An 18,674-nucleotide genomic window follows, 5' to 3' on the forward strand; every position below is an offset into this window, starting at 1 on the left:
AGAAGAAGAATATTAGTCTCTGAAAAGTGAACAGACAATGTTCCCGTTGACCACTAATTTCAATTTGTCAACATTCTTCTGGGAAATGACATTCACTGTACCACTGAACACATATTTAAATCAATGGACCATAACAAATTACTACATTTAAATATGTTGCAAAAGTATCTTTAACGTTTACTGCACTACATTATATATTCATATAATAGCTATTAGGATCCTAATTAAATTATAAGCATTGCTTAACGAAACGAGAGGCTAATAGTAAGCAAATATTTAAGAGACCTAATACTGTGTCTACTGGGCCCATTATATTAAGTCTCCATTATCATGCAAATGAAAGCGCTGGTTACAACTGTATTCCTTTGTAGTGGTAAAGCGTTAATTTTAGCTCAAAGGATATGCCAGTATACTACAGGGAAAGTGATGAGAGAGAAAGAGAACGAGGGAGAGGGAGAGGAGGAGAACGTGCAGTAGTTTAGTCTGCTTCAGTCTGACCTGGTCTGTGTGTTTCAATGTTCATATTGTATGACTAGTCCATCTGTGTTGGGACTTTCTCTGTGCAAGTCGAGGTGTGCCTCTGCCACACGTAATAGCCAAAATGGACGGTAATACAGACATGGGATTTGACTGTGGTTTTAGCGGTGGGTGAAATGTAAACTTGCAGGCTCTGTCCTTTCTCCTTGCCGAAGTGTCAGGTTGAACGACAGAAAGAGAAGGTGGCGGAGGGAAGAAGACAGGAACTTATGACAGGGCATCTTTGTTGTCCCAATACAATACTGCTTTAATGACGACAAAAGCATTCTTCATCTACAGAAATCAGAAAATGTGTCGGGAAAAACTAAACAGCCCAAAAAAGGGATGAAAAGCAGCATGGTGCGTACAGTTCAGCTACGGATGAAGGGTTAAATGGACCTGATCGTCAAGACTTACGCTACGGGTGGACATTTTGGACAGACCGAGACACGTGCACACAATGCACACACACACACCGACAACTGCACTCAACAGGACTTCTCGACCATTGCGCTGACATCTCTTCACTGAATCAATGAACACGTGTACATACGTACTCGCAAGGGGAGGCCAGTGATTTCCACAGAGAATAGGGTCATTGTCATGTCCTTGTGAGCATAAACACCATGAAAATGAACAACAGCGTTCATGGTGGTAAAGAAAGAAAGCCATTCTACTTGGACTGGTGGCATGTACAAAGGGGGGACATATCTCTCTCTCTACTGCTTAACAATAAAAAAAGGGGGGGGGGTGTTAGTCCAGCACGTGTGATAGTGGAGATGGCTGTGTGTGTGTGTGTGTAATGTGTCTATGGATGTGTGTGGACAGTCGAAACAGAGGCAGATTCATTCGTATTGTCAAACGGTGTCATTGTGGATTTCTACTCCGTGGTCTGCGGGTGGGCAGGCGTCCCTTGTAGCGGGACACTGAGACTCACAGAAACTCTCTGGGAGATAAACCCGCCTGCCTCCCATCGCGATCCCACTGTTGGAGCTGTTTATCCCGTTTAAGGCCCACCCTTCAGAGGAAGAACGGCTCAAACGCTCCTTGTCACAATCCCTGTCCGCCCTAAACGGCTGACAAAACGGCAGGATTTTGTACTGGAAGGGAACGCCGCCGAGAGGTTGGCTTGCCTGGGGAACAATTTGCCCCCTTTCACCGGTTTTAGAAGCACATCTTACAAATCTTCAGAAGAATAGCCCTGGTTTGCGCATCAAACACCAGGAGCTGTAAGCTTAACCTGCATTGTGGTTGAGAGGGTCCTTGGTAAGCACATGCGCCTATATGGTATTGTGTTACAATCAACGATGCACATGGCCAAGAACATACATCTCCAAAACAAGGACACGACGACTCACCAGCCACTCAGACAATGTTCATATAACCATGGCCAAGGACACCCAAAGACTAGCCTGTCTAGCGAATCAGAGGCGTAGAAGCTTTGAAAAAGCTTTAGACATCAAATGCCCCCCCCACCCCCCCCCCATCTCCCTGTCTTTACGGAGCTCCCACACCTCCAGTCACTTAAGGAGGGTTAACACTGGGCTTAATGAAATATTAAAAGGTGTCTGTACCTGCTGCTATTGTTGCCCCTTGGAATAAGATATAACCTATTTTTTGACAAGTTTTCATCCACCTCTCCATGGCGAGACGCTCGTCAAAAACCAAATTCAGTCACAAAGAGGAGAAGGGGGGTAATGAATAATCTATTTCATATTCCAAAGGCGCCCGCTGCTCTGAGGGAAAGAGGGAGGGAAGGAAGGAAAGAGAGAGGGATGGATGGATAGAGAGACGTGGGAGATGATGAGAGAGAGAAGTAGGGAGGCATGTAGAGATACTGTATTAGAGGGATGGGGGGAAAAAGATAAGACTAGGATGGGCAGAGAAAACGGAGAGAATGAGAGAAAGAACGAGAGGAGAAGGAGAACGCTGGCAGATGATACCAGGCGTCTGCCAAGCCATTGAACCACGACAGGCTTCCTGTTTAAATACCCCCCCCATAAATTGTTAACCCCCCATATCTAAAGTTGTTTAATGCAATTTCTTAATGAACATAATAGCCAGAAATAATAATGAAAGAAAATAAAAACATCTAAACGGAACCCAGGCAGAGTTGTCGCCGGCGCTCAATTATTTCCTTGTCAAGTGGGTCTGTTTTTAATGAGGCCCTGTGGGACTGACGGCTGTCAGTCAGCCCTGACTTTTTGACACCATTACAACTTCAAATAGAGCCGCGCTCGCTGCCTGCCGCAGCCACGCTCGCACGCGGAAGGGAGGCTGCAGCAGCGCTACAACTCAGCTCATACTGACAGGCTGGGAGAGAGACGGAGGAAGAGACAGAGGGAGGAGTGGTGGGTTGAGGGGGGGGACAGGGGAGAGAGGACGGGCACACACATAGGTGAATAGCAGACACATACACACAAGATTACGTTCTTTTGCTCATATACACCAACCTCCATGTATAGACTCTCACACAGACCTCCACACAGACCAGTTTCTCCTTTTGATGGAAAAACCAATTGCACAGGTGCTTATCCGATGAGGTTTGTCAAACTGGCAGGGATTTCTCCTCCCTCCCTCAACCTCCTTATTTCCACTTCTGCTTCTTCTCCTCTTTGTTCGTTATTCCTCAACTTAATGATAACTCTCCACGGGCTGGCCCCACATGGGACGGACAGAGACAAACTATTTTGTTGCCCATTAATATGAACCTTTGAAGCCGCCGGGCGGCTGGGAGGGGGTGGCGGAGAAAGCCCCCCCCATCACCAAGCATGCTTCCAGGATAAGACAATCCGCTCGCCCTGAAACAGAATAGCAAATGGCCTCTCTCTCGTGCGCGAGGGCGTTCTGCCACACGGAGGCAGGCGGCCGTCTGGTCTGAGCCAGGCAGAGACCACCGGTCTTCTGTCTGTCTGTGAGTCTGTCTGTGTGTTCGAAGTGGACGTGGGGGTACCGGTGTAGGTTTTAGAGAGAGTATGTTTCTGTGTGAGTGTAATGTGCGTGACATTATAAGAGCATAATTCAGCCCTCATGACTGGACACTGGAATCCACCCTCAACAGTCCAACATTTTCCTTGTCTCTGATTATACACATAAAATACAACAATATTAACCTGTCCACAAACAGTAGAATGGCTTTTAACTACAAAACAAGGACTAAAACACACAGTATTGTGAGTTGGTAAAAAGAGCATGGAACATCATTGTCAGCTTGAAGACTTTCGGGTAAAAGGCTCTATGTAAAAGTACTGCATTATTATTGTCATCATTACAACTTGACAAAAAAAAAAAGAAATACAATAATATAGACAGGACAACAGAGCAATTTCACTCATATTAAAAATGACAAGTCTGAATTCACACACAATCAAAGCAATCCATGTTTCAATTGGTCCTGGACTATACAATACTATACAAGTCATGTGATTCGCCGGCCAAAGACGATTAGTCTGCGTCAGTTTATGTTTATAATAGACTTCATAAAATATACACTTAGTATCACATAATCTTTAACGCTAATCCCAAAAATCTAGCATCAATTCTAAAACAATGTTTATAAATAAATAAACAGAATTGCTGTTGAACCCCCCCCCCCAACAAATGATTTTTCTACGTACAGTATGTACATTTACCTGTTAGTACAGTATGTTGCCTACTATTATCAATTCTCTATTAATGTCTTGTGTGTAAAAACAAAATGGAGTCTGGACACTATTAAGATCCCTTACAGTCAGATAACAGTGATAGGAGTTAGTAATGTGAGGAGGGTGGATAAAAAGGGGATTTCCCAGCAAATCCTGAGTCTCCTTCCTTGAGCTAAAACAGAAGCAAACTTGTTCATGCATTTTCTATAGGTTGAATATATCTTCCATTTACAAATGCATCTCTCATATTTGGGCCCAACCGTGCTGAAAAAAAGGCGACACTGAATACCACCACTTATTTGAAGGCACTGGCCTTTGTGCTGTGCTGTATGTTCAGTTCATAAAGAGGATAGCTAGGAGCTACATGCCAGTAGGCTGGGTAATTCATATAGTAGGCCCCCCATCTTAATCTTGCACACAAAGAGTTGAGTCGAGCGCTTAATAGACTAGACGTGTTGAAAGTTGGTCTGACAGAGGGAGAGAAAAGCTCCACGTACAGATATACAAGCACTCACACACACCACACACACACACACACACACACACACACATAGCAATGGGACCCGCAAACACCTTAGGTCAAACCATGGAAAGTGGCGAATGAACAACAGTAGGAAGTTGAACCCGTCTAGACTTTTTGAATCCCCTACAGGCCCTCTCCACCCAGGGAAAAGAAAGATCTCCAATGCTAAACACAGTCCAGTGACAACGACACCATGAATATTATCAATAGCAATAAAAGAAACTGAGGGGGCTGTCTCAGAGAGAAAGCGAGTGAGAGAGAGACCCCTGTCAGGGTCCAGAAAGAGTGATTCATGGGCACCATTTGTTCTAATTACTCCAGAGCCAACACTTTTGTCGCTATTAATCATGCGTGTTTTGTGTGTCTGTGTGTGACGGAGTGCGTGTGTGTGTGTGTGTGAGAGAGCATTGGGGGAGATCAGTGCCCTCGCACATTGAAATAGATGGCCAGAATGATGGTGAGGAGGATGGTGGCGCCGAGGACGAAGACCAGGACTCGGTTCTGGATGATTCTGCAGAGAGAGAGAGAGAGAGAGAGAGAGAGAGAGAGAGAGGTAGAGAGAGAGAGAGAGAGTGAGCGGTAGAGAGCGGTAGAGAGAGAGATGTAGAGAGAAAAGGAAAAATAGGTAAAGACAGGGTTAGCCAGGGGTTACAGTAGTCTGTCTGAATCCACAGAGACATTTGAAACACGCCCAAACTTTTATGCATTTATGTGTAACAAAATGACCGGCCCTTAACTCCGAGGTTATCATGTTTAATGGGTACCATGAGGGCCTCATACAAGGGTATTTACTGTTCACAGTGTTCCTACTGTCAAGACTGCTATCCAAAAGCGACAACACACACGCACACACACACGCGCACCACGCACAATTGCTTGTTCCAGCATCTCCCAAACACAGACTCGTAAACACACATCCAATCACACATACACAAAACTGCAGACAGGCTTTAAAAACATTATTTTCATAATAAAGTGGAAAATGTGGCTCACAAGTTTCCTGGAGGTAATAAAATCAGTGAATTACTGATGGAATGTGCCATAAAACGCCTCGCTCTTTTTGCGAGGCGTCAATTTTCCCACTGTTGCCTAAGTAGACTTGACAAAAAATTTACTTTGAACAAAAAAATTATACAAAGAGAGGTAGTGAGGAGAATGAGACAAAATGGATGTGTTAGTTTGTGTGTGTGTGTGTTCACGTGTATCTATCTGTGCGTGTGTGTGTGTCCGTAGTCCCAGAAGTAGTCTCCAGTGCCTCTCCCCACACACTTCCCCACCCTCCGTCACTCCTGACAAATGACAGAATTATCACATTTGCTGACATGTGGAGGGGGAGTGGAAAGGGAATGGAGGGGGAGGTGGGCCAGTGTCCACTGCTCTAAGCAGGAGATGAATGGCCCATGCTCCAGCCATTCATCACTGGGGCTGTGGAGCTGCAACTCAGGCCTGCTCACTCACCCCCTACCTACCCCTTCCCCAGCCCCAGCATCTATCCTGGCCTGAGGATAGTGGCAGTGTGCTCTTAACTCCAGCCGTAGAGCTGCTCTTGCCTCTATCCTGTGTCCTGGACTGATCTTATATAGTCAGACACTTATCCCAGCCTGAGTTTCAGCTTCTTACACCTTCTTCTATGGCCCCCTCTTGTACATTCCCCTGTCCACTTCCCCTTGCCCCCTGTCCACTACCCTTAGCCCCCTGTCCACTTCCCCTGTCCACTCCCCTTCGCCCCCTGTCCACTCCCCTTCGCCCCCTGTCCACTCCCCTTCGCCCCCTGTCCACTCCCCTTCGCCCCCTGTCCACTCCCCTTCGCCCCCTGTCCACCTTTCAGCCCCACCCTCTAAACTCCTCCCCATGTCTCAGTCCTTGCTGTCTATACTCCATCCCCAGCCTCCAGAATGAAGCCCTTCCCCCATGTTCTACTCTCACAATCCCCCTCAGTTATGACTCCTATTTCCAATCCCTAGCCCACAGCCTGGACCTACGCGACCCGTGCTCCTGTCCCAGCCTGACATCGAGAGAGTCTCCAGGGCCCCGAGTCATCAGCTTGGAAACAGCTCGGCAGCCCTGAGAGCCCCAGCCTACACACCAACACAACACTTGTCTCTACATGCACACGTGCCGGCGTGAGCCTTTGCCTGTACGCGTGCCTGTGTCTGTATAGAGTTTAAGTGTGTCGGAGCGTGTGCCGTGAGTGATTTTAAGAGCGCCTGCCTATGAGCAAAAGTGCGCAAACATGTTTGTACAGTACACACGTCACTGGCTGTGTTTGTGTGCGCACGCAGGCTACACATGTAAGGGCGAGAAAAGACGTTTGCAATGAGAGTGAAGTTAGCTGTGACATAACACTCCCCCTGACGCTCTGAGTATACCCATTCACAATGTTTATCAGAGATTGATTTGAATAAATGGGCCTCGTCTCCGTGGCTCTAGCCACTCCTGATAGGGTCCTGGCGCTGCAGCATTTGCATAATGCCGAGCCGATTGCGGGGAAAAGCGGGGGAAACATTAATCAGTGCGTGTTTAGCTAGGCCACATCTCCCCCATGTCTCGCTTTAATTGCCATTCATTATTTAGCATGATTATTTACCCGCAAACGCCCCAACAGAGACGCTAGCATGTTACTGTATGTGATGCGTTTTGGGGATCCTGCTGCAAGTTAATTTTACAGCTGTGGAGGAGGGGTTGAGATGAAAGAGAAGGGGGGTTTTGGGGGAAGTTAGTTTTGGGCTGGCGAAAGCTTGGTTAGGGGGATAGGGAAGTACCACCTTAAAATAAGTTGTATTTAATAAGCTTAATAAACTATAAGTAGTGTAGCTATTGGCCTATACTGCTGATAAATGAGTCTTCTAGCATTCCTAACCATTTATTAACAAGGCATGCATTATACAATGTCTAAATTAGCATTTATTATAATTTAGAAAGCATTTATAAGTATAATGGGGTATCCTATAGAGTGACTTTTTTTTTAACACTACACCAAAAAAAGATATACTCTCCTTAAAAACGACACCCGTCATTTAGTGTCAGAAGCTACCGCACCTGTAGACTTCCAGTCATTGGGCTAACGCTAGTCAGCATTGGCTTGCGAAACTAACTTCCCTCAAACTGCACGCAGAGACATAATAATGGTGTCCACGAGTTCATTGGACTCCGGGTAAGTAGAAAAAAGGGCTCGATTGCGTGAATCTCGCCGTATCCCTTTACCACTTAGCCTTAGGAAGATTCGGTCCATTTCTCTGAAGCCCCATTGCTCGTCATATTTTAGACTTTATTTCCGCTTTTACATATGAACACAATATGCATTTATTGAAATCCCTAACTAGGGGGTGTCTAGTTCATTGGATATGGGAAATGCCACCTTAATAAAACCGGGAAAGTGGATTGGAGAGGAGGAGAGGACCAAGGCCTGGTCTGTCTGATGCCAGCCAGGTCATTTGAATGAATGAGTAAAATGCATGGGACAGGGGGAGCCCTCTCCTGCCTACAGTAATGTAGATGAATATACCGGTGGCTAGGGGCCTCTGAAAACACCCTCCGAGGGGGAGGAATAGGCCCCCAGGCCACTCCTTCAACCCCCTCACGCCCAGGCTGCCAGACGGGGAGGAGAGGAGAGTCCAGGGCGGAGGAGAGGAGCGAGGGATTAGAACGGAGTCATAATTCACTTAAGCCATGTTTAAATCCATTTACTAAACAGTGTCTGTGACACTTTAAAGAGCGTAAGCCCTGCCCTCTGACAGCCAGTGAAATTAACCCCGGAACCCCCCACGACAGAGAGAGAGAGAAGCTAGAGGTGTGAAAGGAGGAATATTCAGTTGGTTTGGCTAGTTCAAAGCTGTCTCTCTGTGAATTAAAAAGAGCATTCAAACGTATATCCGACTGTGCCCAACGACATGATGATCTCAGTAATCTACGCGTAAGTCACTCTTAAACAAGGATCACCTATCTGTGTCATGTGTTCATTTGAATTGTTCACTACAATCCATCATAAAGTGGATGAATGAAATCAAATCAGAGTTTATTTGTCACGTGCGCCGAATACAACCGGTGTAGACCTTACAGTGAAATGCTTACTTAACAGTGCGATCTTTAAGTAAAAAAATAGGTATTAGGTGAACAATAGATAAGTAAAGAAATAAAAACAACAGTAAGAAGACTGAAAAATAACAGTAGTGAGGCTATATACAGACACCGGTTAGTCGGGCTAATTGAGGTAGTATGTACATGTAGATATGGTTAAAGTGACATATATGATATAAAGAGAGTAGCAGTAGCGTAAAAGAGGGGTTGGCGGGTGGCGAGTACCAATGCAGATAGCCCGGGTAGCCAATGTGTGGGGCCACCGGTTAGTCAGGCTAATTGAGGTAGTATGTACATGAATGTATAGTTAAAGTGACTATGCATATATGATAAACAGAGAGTAGCAGCAGCGTAAAAGAGGGGTGGGGGGGCAATTGCAAATCGTCTGGATAGTCATTTGATTACTTGTTCAAGAGTCTTATGGCTTGGGGGTAAAAGCTGTTAAGTAGCCTTTTGGTCACAGACTTGGTGCTCCGGTAATGCTTGCCATGCGGTAGCAGACAATTGTTAAGGCCTTCCTCTGACACCGCCTGGTGTAGAGGTCCTGGATGGCAGGGAGCTTAGCACCAGTGATGTGCTGGGCCGTACACACTACCCTCTGTAGAGCCTTGCGGTCGGAGGCCGAGAAGGTGGCCGAGTAATTGCCGTACCAGGCAGTGATGCAACCGGTCAGGATGCTCTTGATGTTGCAGCTGTAGAACCTTTTGAGGATCTCAGGACCCATGCTAAATCTTTTTAGTTTCCTGAGGGGGAATAGGCTTTGTCGTGCCCTCTTCACGACTGTCTTGGTGTGTTTGGACCATGTTAGTTTGTTGGTGATGTGGATACCAAGGAACTTGAAGCTCTCAACCTGCTCCCCTACAGTCCCATCGATGAGAATGGGGGCGTGCTCGGTCCTCCTTTTCCTGTAGTCCACAATCAAAAACCAGATCAGTCAGCGATAGTATTGGTAACAGTCCCCAATTTTATAATCCACTGGACCTAATTTGCAATGATACCTTTTGCTACAAAGTTGTCCATCTAACAGATATCTACACTGCAAAGATGATATATCACACAAATAGATTCATTTCAGTCTACCAGCCACATATGATTACAAGCTTTATTTATTCAAATGAAGTCACATAATGCCATCATAAAATTCTCCAAACATATCTTTGACCAGAGAGTTTCAGTGTGAAAAACATGGTTTATTCTACCTTAGAGCAGATCCAGCTCTGAGACATCACATCTCCAGACAGAACAGAACTTATCAAACCGGATCCATCCTCTGTGTTTGACACTTGACATAAGAGAAAAGAATGGGAGGGGTGGAGAGGTGACTTGGGATAAGCCTTATACACCCCCCCCCCCGCACCTTCTCATGAGGCCCTTCTGTGATCCCCCAACATTCTCTCTCTCTCTCGCTCTCCTCTCTCTTCTTTCTCCTCTCTCTCTCTCCTCTTTCTTCTCTCTCTCTCCAACAAGCAACCAAGCAGTTCACTAGAGAGCAAAGCAGCTGTGGCACTGCCCAAAGACGGGTGATGCTGTACATGCATGCAAGTGAGGGAGAGAGGGGCAAGAGGAGGGAGAAGTATAAAAGAGATGGGGGATGAGGGGGCGGGGCGAGGATTGGAGAATGAAAACGAGAGAGAAGCAGCAGAGAGCGCAGAAACCCTAGAAGAGTCCGTTTACCCGGAGAAGGAGGCTGGAAGAGAGCCTCCTCAGAGACAGATGAAAATAATGAGGACTTTTCTGTCAGGAAAGATTTACAAAATCTTACCCATGTTATTAAAATTTAAAATCTCTTATTTTTTTCTCTTTTCCCTCTCCCTTAGTGTATTTTCTTCACAGCACACCCTTATTACCAGTCCTAATGAGGCCAGGGATACACCTCTATGGTGTGAGAGTCAGTGAGACTGTGGGTGCGCGCGCGTGTGTGTGTGTGTGTGTGTGTGCCCTAAAGCCCCACACACACACACACACACACACACACACACACACACACCCTCTCTGCTGGCTCTCTGAGGTGGACTTGTGGACATACAGACACACATTCAGACAGACAGACGGCCACAGAACATCACTACTACCCTAGTAAACAAACTTAACACCCAGAGATTCTTCCCCCCCCCCTCCTTTCCACTACTAGGCCAATAAAACTAAAATCAATGTCTGTCTGACCAATTCTGGTTCTTTCTCTCTAAATCCTGGGAATATGCAGCATGGGACAGGAGTGGAGGAGAGAAAAGAAGGGAGGGAACGAGGGAGGGAAAAAAGGAGGGAGGAGGGAGGGGTGCCGGAAGGCTCAATGTGTTCACAAATAGTTAGAGTAATGGAAATGGTGCAGAAAGCGGGGGGGGGGAGCCCTGACTAACACGTTTGCTTGTGATCGTGAACTAATACAAATAAATATTTCATTCTATTGCCCATCTTCACACCCCTCCTCCTCACTCACACTCAAAGTACTCTGTTTAAATTGATCGATTCAATGGAAAGAGCTGTAAGAACTTGCCTTGTTTCAATCTAATGAATGAAACGGATCTAGTAAAATGAGTCAAATCAGCATCAACAGCATACTGTACAAAATACATGTGTTAAGACGTAAATTGTGTGCGAAGAACCACATAAAAAAATTAAAAAAACAGCTGCTGGGCTAACAGCTTGGATAATAGGCTGACCTGAAGTAGAGCGATTTTATCCCTCTGTATGCATGTTCTGCCCATTGCCCCAAGGGTGTATTCAAGCTAAATAAGATTTCTTAAACACACACACACACACACACACACACACACACACACACACACACACACACACACACACACACACACACACACACGAGCTGAAAAAAATAGAGCTCCTTAATTGCATGTTATTTACTTTAAAAAGTCCCCGACATCATGTAATTCCCGAAAGAAAAACAGTACTTATGCACACATACATACTATCACACTCTAGCCAGTACTGAATACTGTATCTCAATAGGAACCTGAATGTTATTATACATACTATCACACTCTAGCCAGTACTGAATACTGTATCTCAATAGGAACCTGAATGTTATTATACATACTATCATACTCTAGCCAGTACTGAATGCTGTATCTCAATAGGTACCTGAATGTTATTATATACACTATCACACTCTAGCCAGTACTGAATGCTGTATCTCAATAGGTACCTGAATGTTATTATACATACTATCACACTCTAGCCAGTACTGAATGCTGTATCTCAATAGGTACCTGAATGTTATTATATACACTATCACACTCTAGCCAGTACTGAATGCTGTATCTCAATAGGTACCTGAATGTTATTATATACACTATCACACTCTAGCCAATACTGAATTCTGTATCTCAATAGGTACCTGAATGTTATTATATACACTATCACACTCTAGCCAATACTGAATACTGTATCTCAATAGGTACCTGAATGTTATTATATACACTATCACACTCTAGCCAGTACTGAATGCTGTATCTCAATAGGTACCTGAATGTTATTATATACACTATCACACTCTAGCCAATACTGAATACTGTATCTCAATAGGTACCTGAATGTTATTATACATACTATCACACTCTAGCCAGTACTGAATGCTGTATCTCAATAGGTACCTGAATGTTATTATATACACTATCACACTCTAGCCAATACTGAATACTGAATCTCAATAGGTACCTGAATGTTATTATACATCATTTTCACAAGAGCTTATTAGTCAAATTCCAGTGTAATTACCCACTGGATCTCTTAATGAAAGTAGGAGTGATTGTTTTGGGGGGTACTAGTACATGCTCATATACACCACAGTGAGGGCTCTCTTTTCCTTCCCACACGCGTCCTCCGACAGGCTTGTTCAATCTCTAGCTCTATTTGCTGTATTCTACATTCTGTGCCACGGTTGGGAGGGAGTCTGTCTCCGTTTGGAGTCTGTGGTCTGAGCGAGGTGCACAGCCGCTCCATGGCGGAGCACCCTTTCCTTTTCTTTTAACGAGCTTCGCACCGACGCATGAGAGCAGCACCGGGGCTCTACAAGTTCATCCATTTTTTATTTGGCGGCTAACAACCCGGCCAGCAGCCGAGGCTGGGACTTGGACCTCTACCTGGAAATGTGTTGGAGGGTGGAGGGAGGGGAGGAGGGAGATGGAAAGTGTGGTATGGCGGGAGGATGAGATGCAGAAAGGGAGAGAATGAGAGAGAGAGGAGATATATAGAGAGGAGTTGGGCACTGAGTGTGTGTGTGCGCGTGTGCGTGTAAAAGAGAGCCAGGCAAAGAAAGTGAGAGAGGAGAGCGAATGAGGGAAAACAAAATAAGAGAGAGAAAATACCTTGTTTGCAACTGTTTCTGGAATTTTCAAGAACTTTTGCCTGTAATGGTTTCAGGCAGCTGCAGCCTCCTGTCCCGGTGAAATGTACAGGTGGCTTTTTGAGGCTCTCTCTTATTTTGATAGGTACACAGATCACTTCCCTAGCTGGCAGCCTGACAGAAAAGTAGCTCCCTTTCCTTACCTCCCTTTCTCTACAATCTCTCCCCCCACTCACCCGATCCCCCGCACCCTTTCCTCGCTTCCTGTTCCCCTTTTCTGTTTTCTACTTACCTTCCTCTCTATTTTTTAGTTGAACCACTTTCTCTCCTTCTCCTCACCTTCACATGATCTCTCCCACCATATTTGCCTTTCGCTCCCCCTTTGTCTTTTCTTGCATCCCTTATTCCACCCTTTCCCCTATCCTCTTTACACTCCCCCTCCTTTTAATATGTGGATAATATGTGCATTGTGTGTCCTGCATACTTCACTTATCTCCCATAGGCATCTCGGAACAAACAAATAGCTGGAGAAAGGACAGAGGACATTTTTTGACTATGTCCACAATGGGGCTTCTTCTTCTAATGTAGTGGCATTTAATTAGGCATATTGCAGAGGAAGGCCCCAATAAATTGTTGAAGACTCCAGCCACAGACTGTTCTCTCTGCTACCGCACGGCAAGCGGTACCAGTGCAACAAGTCTGGAACCAACAGGACCCTGAACAGCTTCTACCGCCAAGCCATAAAACTAAACAAGACTGCTAAACAGCTAATCAAATTGCTACTCTAAATACCCGGAATAATTTTTATGGAATAACTTTTACTAACTTACTAACTTTTATGCACATATGCTGCTGCTGTCTATGCATCCTGTTGTCTAGTCACTTTATCCCTACCTATATGTACCGTACATAGCTACCTCAATTACCTGGTACCCCTGCACATCGACTCTGTACTGGTACTCCCTGTATTTAGCCATGTTATTTTTACTCGTTATTCACTGTGTATTTATTCCTTGTGTCACTATTTAAATGTTTTATTATGTTTTATCTTTTCTTTAACTCTGCATTGTTGGAAAAGGACTCGTAAGTAAGGATTTCACTGTTAGTCTACACCTGTTGTCTACGAAGCATGTGACAAATGAAATGTGATTTTGACCCCTACGATGCTCAAGTGTGCCGACACAGGATTCCTAGAGGAGCCTTGACTTGGAGGGCAAGGTTATATTGCTGTGCAAATTCCACACGACTGAGTATGTAGGCCATACATGGATGTTGCATGTAAAAAAAAAAAAATACTTCTATACCTTAATCTTTACAGTACAATGTATTATTACAAAAGCATACTGTATGCAAGGATAGATGGGGTTGAATTAAGTGGTTGGCAAAGCAATAGGGTAGACTTAACCTAACTTGCTGTTCAAGCATTAACCCCTGACGTGTCCCACCGCTGCCACCAACTGCTGTTGTGACTGATGAAATGAATTCTGGGAAGGTGGCTGGGCAGTGCGGGACATTGAGACAAGAATCCCTCCAGCCTGGAGGTTGATAGTGAATAGTACAGCGTTTATACAGAGCCCGATAAATTACTTTTCTCACCATTTCGTCTCGCTTGCTAAGATTTCCGAACACAAAACCTCTCGGCCGCATTCCACGGGAGGGCCAGCTGCGCATCGGATTAACGGGGCCTGTTGTAAGGGCGTGACATTAGCCATGGAACCACAGGCCTCTAAAACTATGATGCACATACATTTTTATTGTTTGTTCAGTATTGAAATCTCATTAGGCCACATAAATCATCCGTATGGGCTGTCCATTCGCTTTCACCGAGACGGTGAGGAAGAAAAGGAGAAAAAGGGAGGAGGAGGGGGGGGGGGGGAGAAGTTGAGCAGGGATGCGCTGAGCGTTCTAGGGCAGACCCGGGGCAATGGTTTATGATGTCTGCATGCTGCGTTGCAGTCACACAATACCCGCCACAGACAGAGTGAAAAGAGAAAGATAGATGGGGTTTTAGTGGATTCGTTCACATGGCTGTCTCGTTAAAGACTTTAAGGAAAGTTACGACGTCAGCTCTATAGGTGCATGTTGTGCTGCTTTTCTATGTAAAAGTATTGGGTCTGACAATGGTAGTAGGAATACAGCCAGGATTAACATTTGACACCAATTCCTTCTTTCATGGAATTTGGCAACTTGAAGCCATTGGATCAGGAATAGATAAGAGTTTTAAAAAGCTGTTTGGGATCGCAGCATTACAGAAAAGGATGGGGGAAAAACAAACAGAAATGACTAAGACAAATGATGATTACGGAAGCATCGCCAAGAGTTTTTTGCCATGCTTGTTGTATCTTAAAACGTTCAATAACTTGACGACATGGTACCACGTGACATTGTTTGCTTAAGCAAGCAGCCAGAGTACTGTCTCCGCTCCAAACAATGCCTTAAACTAATTACGTCGTAAAATAGGGCTGTCTAGGATTCCACGGAGGAGAAGTAATGAGGAAATGTGTGTTTATGTCTGCGTCTTTTTTATTAAATAGTGTGGAGACTCCTTTTGTGTTTGTTTGCCATTTCGAATAAAGTCTCCAAATATTTGCTTAAAACCCCCTGTGGCTTCATTCAGCATCCTGTGTCTCCAGATATGGGTAATGTTGACATAGTGATCTCAACCCCAACACACACACACACACACACACACACACACACACACACACACACACACACACACACACACACACACACACACACACACACACACACACACACACACACACACACACACACACACACACACACACGACAGAGTGTTGCCTCCTCAGTTATCGCACAAATAGTTCACCCAGAGCACAAGGAAGTACACATTTCTTCTGAAATGAAAGGCATTTCTTCTGTAAAGAAATATAGCTTTTACAAAAGCTATTTTGAAATAAGTATAGTAATTAAACACAATGTGAGCATTTAACGTTTATCTTGACACGGAGTCACGCAGAGACCAAGGTCTCTTTTACAGATGAGCCATCAAATACCATTGACCATTGTGTGCGCTTAACCACAAAACACACTCAAGCAGGACCTTGGTTGCACAAAGCGGAATAACTGAAAACAAATGGCAAGACTGAATCAACATTTTACATTTCATTCATTTAGCAGATGCTCTTATCCAGAGGGACTTACAGTTAGAACATTCATCTTAAGATAGCTAGGTGGGACAACCACATATCTCAGTCATAGTAAGTCAAATTTTCCTCAAAGTAACTATTAGCAAAGTCAGTGCTAGTAGGGGGGAGGGGCAAGTGCTGTGGGATTATTTAAGATACTCTTTGAAGAGGTAGGGTTTCAGATGTTTTTGGAAGATGGGCATGGACTCTGTCTGAGCCAGCGACGGTGGGTTTGTGCCCATAGGCGATGTTGTTGCCGGTGATGTCTGGTGAGGACCTTCCATACAACAGGCCTACAAGCCTTCAGTCCAGCCTCTCTCACCCTATTGCGGACAGTCTGTGCACTGATGGAGGGATTGTGCGTTCCTGGTGTAACTTGTTGTTGCCATCCTGTACCTGTCCCGCAGGTGTGATGTTCGGATGTACAGAGACTGTGCAGGTGTTGTTACATGTGGTATGCCACTGCGAGGACGATCAGCTGTCCGTCCTGTCTCCCTGTAGCGCTGTCTTAGGCGTCTCACAGTACGGACATTGTAATTTATTGCCCTGGTCACAACTGCAGTCCTCATGCCTCCTTGCAGCATGCCTAAGGCACGTTCACGCAGATGAGCAGGGACCCTGGGCATCTTTCCTTTGGTGTTTTTCAAAGTCAGTAGAAAGGCCTCTTTAGCGTCCTAGGTTTTCATAACTGTGACCTTAATTGCCTACCGTCTGTAACCTGTTAGTGTCTTAACGACCGATCCATAGGTGCATGTTCATTAATTGTTTATGGTTCATTGAACAAGCATGGGAAACAGTGTTTAAACCCTTTACAATGAAGATCTGTGAAGTTATTTGGATTTTTACAAATTAACTTTGAAAGACAGGGTCCTGAAAAAGGGATTTTTTTTTGTTGTTGCTGAGTTTACATACAGTAGGGGAAAAAAGTATTTGATCCCCTGCTGATTTTGTAGGTTTCCCACTTACAAAGAAATGATAAGTCTATAATTTTAACGGTAGGTTTATATGAACAGTGAGAGACAGAATAACAACTAAAAAAATCCAGAAAAACGCATGTCAAAAACGTTATAAAATGATTTCCATTTTAATGAGGGAAATAAGTATTTGACCCCTCTGCAAAACATGACTTAGTACTTGGTGGCAATCACAGAGGTCAGACGTTTCTTGTAGTTGGCCACCAGGTTTGCACACATCTCAGGAGGGATTTTGTCCCACTCCTCTTTGCAGATCTTCTCCAAGTCATTAAGGTTTCGAGGCTGACGTTTGGCAATTCGAACCTTCAGCTCCCTCCACAGATTTTCTATGGGATTAAGGTCTGGAGACTGGCTAGGCCACTCCAGGACCTTAATGTGCTTCTTCTTGAGCTACTCCTTTGTTGCCTTGGCCGTGTGTTTTGGGTCATTGTCATGCTGGAATACCCATCCACGACCCATTTTCAATGCCCTGGCTGAGGGAAGGAGGTTCTCACCCAAGATTTGACAGTACATGGCCCCGTCAAATGATGCGGTGAAGTTGTCCTGTCCCCTTAGTAGAAAAACATCCCCAAAGCATAATGTTTCCACCTCCATGTTTGACGGTGGAGATGGTGTTCTTGGGGTCATAGGCAGCATTCCTCCTCCTCCAAACACAGCAAGTTGAGTTGATGCCAAAGAGCTCCATTTTGGTCTCATCTAACCACAACACTTTCACCAGTTGTCTTCTGAATCATTCAGATGTTCATTGGCAAACTTCAGACGGGCATGTATATGTATTCTTGAGCAGGGGGACCTTGCGGGCGCTGCAGGATTTCAGTAATTCACGGCGTAGTGTGTTACCAATTGTTTTCTTGGTGACAATGGTCCCAGCTGCCTTGATATCATTGACAAGATCCTCCCGTGTAGTTCTGGGCTGATTCCTCACTGTTCTCATGATCATTGCAACCCCACGAGGTGAGATCTTGCATGGAGCCCCAGGCCGAGGGATATTGACAGTTCTTTTATGTTTCTTCCATTTGCGAATAATTGCACCAACTGTTGTCACCTTCTCACCAAGCTGCTTGGCGATGGTCTTGTAGCCCATTCCAGCCTTGTGTAGGTCTACAATCTTGTCCCTGACATCCTTGGAGAGCTCTTTGGTCTTTGCCATGGTGGAGAGTTTGGAATCTGATTGATTGATTGCTTCTGTGGACATGTATCTTTTTTACAGGTAACAAGCTGCGGTTAGGAGCACTCCCTTTAAGAGTGTGCTCCTAATCTTAGCTCATTACCTGTCAAAATGACACCTGGGAGCCAGAAATCTTTCTGATTGAGAGGGGGTCAAATACTTATTTCCCTCATTAAAATGCAAATCAATTTATAACATTTTTGACATGTGTTTTTCTGGATATTTTTGTTGTTATTCTGTCTCTCACTGTTCAAATAAACCTACCATTAAAATTATAGACTGATCCTTTCTTTGTCAGTGGGCAAACGTACAAAATCAGC

General features: G+C 44.9%; 1 protein-coding gene across 6 annotated transcripts in view; it reads right to left on the reverse strand.

Annotated features, from left to right (window-relative positions):
* Window positions 1-747: 747 nt before the first annotated feature.
* The window catches only part of LOC106589328 (vesicle transport through interaction with t-SNAREs homolog 1A-like), a 171,878-nt gene continuing 153,951 nt past the window's right edge, over window positions 748-18,674 (reverse strand). For 2 of the 6 annotated variants that reach the window (XM_014179170.2, XM_014179168.2), the window contains one exon: window positions 748-5,194. In XM_014179170.2, the coding sequence (XP_014034645.2) occupies window positions 4,607-5,194 (588 nt within the window). In that variant the 3' untranslated portion in view covers window positions 748-4,606. The remainder of the gene's footprint in view (window positions 5,195-18,674) is intronic. The other 4 variants (XM_014179171.2, XM_014179169.2, XM_014179173.2 and 1 more) reach the window with 2 other exon arrangements.

The sequence above is a fragment of the Salmo salar genome, chromosome ssa28 (assembly GCF_905237065.1).
Source record: "Salmo salar chromosome ssa28, Ssal_v3.1, whole genome shotgun sequence".
NCBI lineage: Eukaryota > Metazoa > Chordata > Actinopteri > Salmoniformes > Salmonidae > Salmo > Salmo salar.